This window comes from Mycena indigotica, assembly GCF_014461135.1.
Source record: "Mycena indigotica strain 171206Taipei chromosome Unknown Mind.scaff0015, whole genome shotgun sequence".
NCBI lineage: Eukaryota > Fungi > Basidiomycota > Agaricomycetes > Agaricales > Mycenaceae > Mycena > Mycena indigotica.
In genome coordinates, this window is record NW_023503014.1 from 530,904 (window position 1) to 541,598 (window position 10,695).

Consider the following 10,695-nt stretch of genomic DNA (forward strand, 5'->3'; position numbering starts at 1 on the left):
GTGGCGTGAGGCGATGCTTCCACCAAAGCAAAGCCCTGCGGGTTGTCCGAAGGATATGGCGAAGCGCGTTGTCATTTGGGTAAAAGCGAAAGGCATTCGAGATGGCAGGAAGCCGGGATGATCCGTCACGGTAGACAAAGGTCGAGTAGGAAAGGGTACCGTGGACCTTCTGTAAGTCTTTGAGGGAGACCATTTGCGCACCCAACAAGGACTCCACCCGCGCCAAATATTTTTCCCGCTTTTCCTTCGGCAGCGACACTGTTCTGTTCGGGATGTCCCAAACAAAGCCAAGAGAGACGAAAACTGGCTCGAATGCTGTCCCCGATTTCTTCATGTTCCATGGAACCCTCAAGTCCTCCGTGAGGGCCAAAAATTGTCGGTGAGTGAGATGCGATAAGCGGGGATGTCATCCTCGTAACTCAAGGGAAGACCAGCACATCCCAGGCGGGCGGACCAAATCCAAACTAGAGCAGAGCCAACTTGGCCGGCGTTACTGCTGGCGGAAGCGAGGCCGAAAGGGTGGCAATGGTCAATAAAGAAGCCGCCACAGAACTTGAAGACAACAAAACGCTTGTGCGATGGGTGGATCGGGATAGTGCGGTGGAATGCTTGGATATCGAATGCGCCACGCCGTTGTGCCCTGCGGGGCGTTGGCAATCTGTGGGTAAGCGTTATGAGAAATGAGTCATTGCATGGAAAAGGAAGGGTCACGAGGACCGAAAAAAGAATGTCTCAAGGACCGAGAAAATAATGTCTCGAGGACATGGAACGGGGGCATTGTCACGAGGATGGAGAGGGAAGTGTCTCGAGGACATAGGGTAAGTGTCTCGAGGACAAGGAATGGGATCGTCGCAAAGACGAGGGCAGGGGAGTGTCACGAGGACAAAAAAGAATGTCGCGAGGACCCAGAAAATTGTCGCGAGGACCAGTCTCGAGGACTGAAGAAATATACGTAAAATAAAGGTCATCCCAAGGATGTGTCCCGAGGACGTGAAAAGAAGGGAAGTGTCACAAGGACGGGGAAATGTCTTGAGGTCAAGGAAGAAAATCTCACCGTGTCCGCAATTCGGCTCGGAAAATCAAAGGCAGTCGGGAACAAGTCCTTGTCGATGAAATGATTCACCGAAGGAAATCGCGAAGGGTTATGAGGCTTCGAAAGATGCCTACAAACCCGCTCCTTCGGTGGCTTGCCAGGGCCTTGTTCACTCTCCGCGATGATCAGGGGCGAGCAAACAAATGGGCCGCCAAGGATAAGCTCGACCTCCCCCGCCGACTCAAAAGGCCCCGAAATTCGACCCGCTCCTAGCTCCGTCTCCACGTATTCATGCGTCTTAGGGTTGTCATCCACGCCCGGAGGATTTTCCATGATCACGCTGGCCGCAAGCACCGGCATCTCGCCTACCGGAAACCCCTTGCGGAGGTTCTCAACCAAGAAAGGAAACTCGTTAACGAGGCCAAGCCCTGTCAGAGCGGCCTTGAAAGCGTTTGCGTTATAAGGAGTGACGACACGGTTTCGGATTTCAAGCTGCTCGTCGCTGGTAGTGTCGGAGGTGGGGAAAGTAAAGAGCGTGTGATGTAGGTTGTGGAATGCCAAAGGAGTGTGGTTGAAAAGAGTGGAGGGTAGGCGTATGTGTTCTGACAAATCAGACGTGGGACCGACACGAGTGGCCGGGGTCGTTTCGGCCACAGAAGGAGCACACGTGGAGGATATCAGTTTGGTGGGAGGCTGGGCGCTGGCAGTGGCCGGTGAGGTTGAAGGTGATGCAAATAGGTTTCCCGTCAAAGGTACAAAGGGTGTCGTTGTAGATTCGAGAGAAAAAGGGCTTGCCCTGGGCATCGGTGGGCATGGTGTGTTGTTTGTACGTGTGGGGGCCGAGGCAGATAAGGCAGAGGGGGTGGGTGTTAAGGTTGCGAAAAGGAGCTGCTTGTGGGTTGGTTGCGCCCGCGGTTGCTCCGGGAACAAAAGCGGGTTGCGGCTGCCGAAAAAAACCCATCCTGCGGCTGCTGCGAAAAGGACTGAGGCGGGGCCTGCCAACCCGTGTAGGGATTCTGGAAAGCAAGTGGCGCCGCTGCCGGCGTGGGCATCGGGGCCGCGGGCTGGGGCCAGAAATCACGTTCCGCTCGTGGCGCCAACGGCGAGACTCTACCCTCCCTACCTTCCAGACGGCGATGCTGCCGAGGCCGCTCCTCTGCCTCCGAGACTGTGGGTGCCGGCCTCTTGTCGCCAAGCTCCAATGCGTCTTCTGTGTCGGAAAGGTAACGTCTCGCATGGTATATGTCGAAGCCTTGTTTCGTCGAAAACATTACCATCATATTGCGCCAGCTCCAACGCATCCAGAATTCAAGCGGGATTTTCGACAAACTGAGTTGGTTGCGAACGAAATCAACATGAGTGGCGATGTGGGAACCCAAATTAGAGCCCGGCGACGCGTTTTTGCCCGTGACAAAAGAGGTGACGGCCGCGAAAGTCTCGTGTGCGTCTAAAACGTCAGTGACACCGCGAGGGAAGGGCCGCAAAGTGTCCTCGCCAATCGATGCATTGAAAGCGGGGATGTCGAAAACCGGGACGGACTTCCCGCCAAAGGACGCGACAGGCATCAACTTTGTGGGAATCTTGTCCTGCTTGTTAAAGGCGCGCAGACGCGCCGTAGTGAGGGCTGGGAGAGGGACCGGTTTGCGGAGGGAAAAGGCCGCAATGATGGGGTCAGGAATGAGGGAGGGTACACGAGAATGGTGGGAGTGGGACTCGTGCCAGTCCCACTCCCTTCTAATCGGTGGGACTCCCGCCATCAAAGTGGGATTCATGGCTGATTGCTGTGATTGTCTCCAAGGCAAGCTGATGCAAAATCAGAGGAGGGACTTAGCCGGCGTCGCGCCGCGAGCCTCCGCGGCGAGCGGCAGCCCACGGCAGCGTGGGGTCCGGGGCGAAGCCCTGGTCGGGGTCCGGGGTGGAAAACCCCGGCCGTCGCGCAACTAAGTGCAAAACAAGTTGATATCAATGAAAACCATGTGAAAAGGGGGGGGGAGAGCCTGCTCCGCGCAGCGGGCCCCGCGGCGAGCGGCTGCTCCCGGCAGGGTGGGTCCAGGGCAAGGCCCTGGTCGGGGTCCGGGGTGGAAAACCCCCAACCCGATGACCCGACGATTATGATATCATGCATATGATTTGCATTGAGTTCCACTCTGATGGGATAAGTCCCACCAAATTGACTTAACCGCTGTCAAACAGCACTGGGAGTGGGACTGGCACGAGTCCCACTCCCACCACACTCGTATATACTCGGAATGAGGATTCCATACTTGGTTGTCAGGCCCGACTTTGTGGGTTCCAAGCCGCCTTCAAACGACATCGTTGGCACTGTCGGCTTGTTCTTGGACTGGTGGTCAGAGATGAGGGTAAGCAACGCGATCGAGAGTGGTTCGTGGGATTTGTAAATCTTATCGTTGGTTGCGCAAGCCTCGATCTCTTCCTCCGTGAAACCTTGGAGCGCACGCAATGGACCCCCAATGTCGGGCACGGTCGCGTCTTTGGCCAAAGCTGCCTGCCTCGCCCTCTCTGTTTGCATCAACGATTTCCGGTTTGACTCCTCGACCTCGCAGTTATAGCAATTGCGGTCTTGCGAAGAGAGGAAAAAAGAGATGACTGCTTTGGGAGCCGTCATCTTGGCCTCGAAGTCGAAATTCGCGGGATATGGGACCTGAACACCGGCGGTGGGCAACATTTCTCCTGCTTTGTAGAGCTGCATCGCGCGAAGAAGGCTGGGAGGTGAGAAATAGCTGCGAAAAGCTAGAGAAGTCGAAGACGCGAATATACGTGAGATGTCACGCCAGGTCACACAAAAGCATCCATAAATCACGTATTACAGCTACATCGCAGCGGCTGCTACCTCATCGGTCGCCAACTTATCTCACACTTAAGTAGTTGGCCGTGGGGTTGTTCCCCCGGCTTTGGTATCAACTAGGCACCTGGACCCTCATCCCCTGACAATGAATTGGGGTGAACATTCCAATCAAAAAGTGGGATAAAAAATTTCATCTTTGTGAAACTTTTTTTTTGCAATTTTTTTAATATATGTGTATGTATATATGTACCTGGAACCTTCAAACACACATGGCAGGCCATATCAACTCTTTAACATGTTCACCTCTCATCAATTACCTGTCCATGGACCTATAACAGAGTGGGCTATCCAAGCTTATGGGCCTGAAAGTATATAGATATAAGTATGAGGGTTGTGAACTATAGAAATTGGAGTGTATACACTATATTTTCAGTGTCTTTACACCCATATAAGGCCCAAATCCTTCATATACAAAAAGTTTTTTTTACCCCCCTGGGACCCTCCCCCCCTTCCCCCTACCCCATGTGCCTGATAAGGATCTTGAACCCCCTTGGAACATTCTAAGACACGTGCATGCAGTACTAGTTTAGAGAGTTAATGAAGATCAAATACCACTGATGAAACCATTTTCAGTACTATATTCACTTTGGGCTAGAGCTGGACATGCTAGATCACTAGATTGGAGTACATAAAGTTACAAGTCAGTCACCTTACATTATTTAAGTACCAGATATTCCTGTTTATATAAATAAATAGTCAATATTGTGATTATATCATATGATGTTGATCAACTACCATAGTAAATCAATGATACCCCTTGATAACCTTCCTAATGGTACTTCAATCATGCATTTATCTTGAGTAGTTATAAAGATAGAGGCTCATCAGTTGTATATCAGTTAGTGATTAGCCAGTGCTGCCACAACTATTTAGCTGCCACTACAAATCACTTAATGAAAGTTGTTTATATAGTCAAAATATAGAACTTTGATTTTGTGACAATCTGTGACATCTTTTGATGATTATACTAGGAAAGTTCCTTTTTAGGAAATTTATCATGCTAGTCACTGAATATGACACTATATACAGGCAGTAGGACCAACTAAAATTCCCTTTTTGGGACAGTATGTTACACAGCACTACCTGTAGTTCAAATTATTCATTGTGCTTCATTTCCTAGGTCTTGTCATTTACATCAGTTACTTATGTGTATAAATTACAGATATATATTGATTACTATTCATACCTGTATCCACAGTGACAAGTGTCAATATTGTTGACTTGGGCAAAAAAAGGTCTGAGAGGTTTTGAGAAGTCCATATTATTCATTCCTGTTTTCGATAATTATTCATTTATATGGGAACCCTGGATAGAGCCCTGGCTTGTCAGTGTCGACTTAGCGCATCCCACCTGATAACTGGTAGTCAACTATGGGCTACACAGGTGCAGTAATTGTGCAGGCGAAGGAGGCTGAGGACAAGGGTTGGGGTGGGTCGGAGTGTCCGAGGGGGCGCCGGTCAGATGTGCCTCGGATGCATTCGGACGGTCCGAAGGAGGCCGAAGCGGGGGTTCCCCTGACAAGATCTGGCAATAAATGAAGGGCATAATGTATAATTATCTTCACTGACTTTGAAAAGTATTAGCAGTTTTTTTTATAAAAAAAAACTATCATTTATAGACTGATATTTACGCTGCATTTCTCAATGAATTTGGCTGCAAAAAACCAGAACAAGACATGATTATTCCTGCTACCAGTACTTATAGAAAATGATAATAAACAGACTGTTTCCAACTTGAAAAAAATTACTTACATTCTTGGATTTTCTATTATTTATTGGGATTCCCTTTTTTGGAAGAATGTAGTTGCAGAGAAGAACAACAAGTTGTTTCTAGGTCTACTATGGAGGTGAAATCTATGAATCATCCACTAACTCTTACACTTCAATCATAGTAGTGAAAAATTTGGAAAGAAATGTTTCTTCTCTGTACTTACCTACTTTGAGCATTTCTATCTAACTCACCATATCCCTTATGAACACCCTCCATTAGGATAGACATCACAACCTGTAAATAGAGAGTTTGCAAAATTACTATAAAATTCAACATTTATAGACAGATATTTACACTGCAATTTCTTGCTGAATTTGGCTGGAACCAACCAGAACAATACCTAATTATCCATGCTATAAGTATAAAATGTAAATTTGGATTTTTCTGGAACTTGTTGGTGATTGCTTTTTTTTTTCATTTTCATTTTTTTTTTGAAAGTATTTAGTTGTAGAGAAGAAGAAGAAGAAATAGTTGTCTACACTCAATATGCCAGTGAAAATCACTACTTAATCATACCCTGATTTCAATTATTCTAGCTAGCTTTCAGATAATGCATGAAATGAATATTTCTTATTCTATGCTCACCCATCTTAAGCACCTGTGACCTACTATATGCCACATGAACACCCTTCTATTCATCTAGATGGAAACCAGAACCTATTGGAATTATCTTCTGTTATTTTACTCCCTTTGTTTTCTCCAATAAGGACATTCCTATTTTCTTTTACTCATATATGTTCAGGAACCTGGCTACAATGATTGAGGTGCAAGAGCTTGTATATAATCAGTAGATTTTCTCTCTATAGCATTGGATCTAGAAACCATCTTCTTTTTCAAGTTCTGCTTCTTCTTCTTTGCAACTGCCAATTACACTCTTCTAAAAAGGCAAACCACCAATAAATGCCAGAGAAATCTAACAATGTAAAAGTTTATCAAGTTCGCAGCAGCAGCTACAAACAATATACTATACTATTTCGATTAATTGTCCCTGTCCGCCAAACAAGGTGTCTGGATTACCTTAAATGTCACAAAAAATTACATCTTTAGGCCTTTATTTGTTGGCAAACCGGACTGGAACACATAACGGCGGGCCCAGGTGTCTGCGCAGGGACCGGTAATGTGTAACACAGACAATTAATTGAAATAGTACATTACAGTCAGCTACCTAGCAGGCAGCAAACCCTTCCACATCATTGGCCTATGACCATTGGTCGCCGTCTCCAGCCTGTCCCGGCGCACACAGCTGGGGAGTGGCGAGGCTCATCAGGAAATTGCCTGATGGCCTGTCAATATGCCCATCCTTCAATGCATTCAAATGGATGAGGCTAGGGAGTGGCACAGATATACCCTTGGATATGTGGGACTCTATCGGTATCCGTATCTATGGTGGCTGTGTACCCATATCCATGGATACAGATACAGATTTACCCATGGATTGGAGAAGATATTTATATAGAAGTTTTATCAAGGTAGTACAAAAATGTCTCTATGCCTATGTACCATCAAACCAATATGTAATAATATCTGTTTTAGCCTGCTGGAGCATATTATCCCCCCTATTGACACTCATACCTTCAAGTGTTCACTTATCCTTGGGTATCATGGATATGGAAAGTTCTATTTGTATCCATATCCATATCCGTACGGATAAAATCTGTGTATCTGTACAGATTGCACCTATCCGTGCCATTCCCTAGATGAGGCCAAGTTCTTGCAACTGGGAAGACCTAAGGTGAATCAAACAAGCGGCCAAAATTGGACAAAATTTGTCCGAATAAGTTTCCGAGTGCCTGGGGGATCAAATTTTGATGGCACATCAAAGAGAAATTTTGCAGAACCCTGAAACGAGGATCAACAGAAAATACTGCCAAGTCAGCAATGCCCACACACGACGCTCAAAACCGCTGGTCCAAGAAGTCAACAGACATAGGCCGGGGTGATAGGCCAGGCAGGGCAGCCAAATATGTCCGTCATAGGCCTCAAAGTGTTCTGGATTTTCGTCCGAACCAGTCATCAAAGCGTTTCGCACTTTTGGACCCAATCCTGTCCGAATTAGTATCACTAATGGGACTGTATTATCAGGGGTCCTTACTGACCTCAGCATGACGCTGCCCTTCGAGAATAAGGTTTCTGCGACAGATATTGACAGTGTAATACGTCGATCGAGGGGTTAATGGTGGATAGGCGGAAAACGGGCTGTTCTTCGGATGTCCCTGGTAACCGCGGCGCGGAAGACCGAGATTCTGCTTCTTTCACCTCTTTTACCCACACCGATTTGCCATGGAAGCAGATCCACCGCGCTGGCTTGGCGCCGGCCATTGCTCGACCATAAGCATGATGACGATGTTCGGCAGTTGAAGATTGATGATGATTAGCTATAGTAAGATTATGAAGAAATTAAGATGAGATACCTCAATTTTACTTGGTAAATCTTCACTAAATAATCCTATTGTGCCACACCAAATATTTAGTTATTTTTGTATCCAAAAAGGCCACGGATGCAGCCTGCGAAGGCGCGGCCAAGCCACTCGATCAAGGCTGGCAACATCACGCTCGGCAAAAGTGGTCAGGATGATTATGCAGCGGCGCCGTCAGCGACGTGGCAGGCTGGCAGCTCTTCTTCTTCCTTCCGGAGTTTTCAGTTCGCCGTACCCTCTCCGTAACTCTCCGCCCCGCAGGAGGATGCATGCGACGCTGGCCACGGACTGCAGCTGATGTAGGATGAAGGCGCTGGAGGGAACGACTCACACGAACGCTGAACAGCGTGTACTGTACGATTTCCGGCCATGGCCTCGAGAGCCAAAATAGCCTGCGATCTGGCGTCTCGAAGTGGGACGATAATAGACGACAATCCCTGGGAAATTTCTGCCGTGAGTGTTAAAAGGGCGCCCCGCAGCGAGTGACTGGTGCCAGGCTCCCATGGACGACCGCATTCTTCTCTTTCTGCTCCTTCTCACTGGGCTCCTCGTCGCACTCGCGAAGCGCTCCCGCAAAGCAAGCCGGGTACGATGATCCGTCATCCCATCTGACTTCGTCTCAACAAACATGGACTTGTGTCCCAGGTCCCCATTGTCCGCCCTCCGACACCGTCGTTCGGCCCGCTTACCAGCTACCGCGACGCTCTTTCTTTCATCGAGCATGCGCCCGCCATGATCAACCGCGGGTACGAGCTCCACCCCAACGCAGTGTTCCGTGTCGCGCGAATGTGGTACTGGGAATACGTCGCCTGTGGGACGCGCCTCGTCAAGGAGATCGGTGGGCTGCCCGAGAATGTCGTGTCGTTCACCGAGGGCGTCGAGGAGGTATGTCTGTTTCTTCGCCGTTTCAATTGCGCTGACTTGGCTGCTGCAGATCGTACAATGTGGGTATTCTCCATCGTCTCGCGCAATTTCCTGATAGCGGTCCCTTCAGCGCGGATAACCATGGGCCACGAGGTGATCGACAACCCATACCACCTCGCTGTCGTGCGCACAACCCTGACGCGCAACCTTCACGCTCGCTTCCCTGATGTCCGCGACGAGATCGTCTGTGGCTTCGACGAGATAGTTGGCCTGCGCACGGAGTGGAAGTCCGTCTATGTCCTGCCGACGATTATGGATATCGTCGCGCGGGTTAGCAATCGCCTGTTTGTTGGCTTGCCGCTCTGTACGTGCCCCAACAAGTTCTTGGATGCATTAATATTCGTTTGCAGGCCGAAATAAGGCGTACCTCGACAATAATGTGCAGTACACCATCGACGTCATGGCTAGCTCCAAGAACATCGGCCTGTTGCCGCCGTTCCTGCGCCCGTCAGTGGCTTGTCCTCGCAATTTGCATCCACATTGATAATTGGACAGGATGCTCGGCCCCTTGATCACCAAGCGGAACAAGTCGTTCGACACGGCCATGCGGTTACTAGGGCCGGTCGTGGCAGAGCGGATGCGGCAGGAAGACGAGTACGGGCCGGATTGGTCGGGCAAGCCCGTGCGTCTCCGTTTACTGCTTCACTTTGTGCTGAACAGAACACCGATTCAACAGAACGACTTGATCTCGTGGATCCTCGAAATTGCACACGGGGACAACCGAACTGTGGAGGGCATTGTCATGCGCATCCTGGCGGTCAATATGGCGGCCATCCACACGACCTCTATGGTGCGCCCTTTGTCTTTCTGTTCTTCTATGCGAATCCGATGCCGTACCCAGGCTTTCACCCACATGCTGTACTCGCTCGCGTCGTTCGAGCCCGCGAAATATCTGCTGCCCATGCGCGCCGAGGTCGAGGCGGTGATCGCAGACGAGGGGTGGAGCAAGGCCGCGCTGGGGAATATGCACTTGATCGACAGCTTCCTCCGCGAGTCGCAGCGCATGCATGGGAACGGCCCGGTTGGAATGACCCGCCGTGTGGTTGCACGCGACGGCGTGACGCTATCGGACGGGACATATTTGCCCCACGGTGCATTCATCTGTGTTGCTGCAATGCCTGCGCACGTTGACGACGGTGAGCCCCATTCTTCCCGGACCGAATTTCACCCTGAGCAGTGGAACCAGCCAACTACGAGAACGCGAAGGAGTTTGATGGTTTCCGCTTCGCACGCGAGCGAGACGCCCAGATAGCGAAAGAGGAGGCGGAGCCTAGTGTCGAGAAGCATGCGTTGGGGCGGCAAATGATCACCACCGCTCCGGACCACCTGCCCTTCGGCACCGGCAAGCACGCCTGTCCCGTGAGCACTTCTTTCTTGCGCTCTACTTTTGATAATGGAACCAGGGCCGCTTCTTCGCCGCAACCGAGCTCAAGGCTATGCTCGCGCACCTCGTGTTGAACTACGATGTCAAGGCCGTCGTGGATGGCGTGCGGCCTCCTGACGAGGTCTATGGCATTCGCATAAATCCGAACACGCGGGGGCAGGTGTTGCTGCGCAAGAGGGTGGAGTGATAGATGATGGATTTCCTGAAATCAGCAGCTCGGAATCGAAATGGAGATGCTGGCCGTGGCCGTAGTTAATTGTTTAGCTCTTGTCGTATTGAATGTCACTCAATCGCAAAGTAG

The 10,695-nt window shown here is 49.8% G+C and overlaps 1 protein-coding gene across 1 annotated transcript; it reads left to right on the top strand.

Moving 5' to 3' along the window:
• Positions 1 to 8,582: 8,582 nt before the first annotated feature.
• On the top strand, positions 8,583 to 10,581 carry MIND_01332200 (uncharacterized protein; the record flags this gene model as incomplete). Its single annotated transcript, XM_037369770.1, has 10 exons — positions 8,583 to 8,672; positions 8,732 to 8,971; positions 9,021 to 9,030; positions 9,081 to 9,314; positions 9,361 to 9,457; positions 9,506 to 9,632; positions 9,687 to 9,800; positions 9,852 to 10,146; positions 10,197 to 10,369; positions 10,414 to 10,581. The coding sequence occupies exons 1-10, from the start codon at positions 8,589 to 8,591 to the stop codon at positions 10,579 to 10,581; spliced, it is 1,542 nt and encodes a 513-aa protein (XP_037213766.1). The 5' UTR covers positions 8,583 to 8,588.
• Between the last annotated feature and the right edge of the window lie 114 nt (positions 10,582 to 10,695).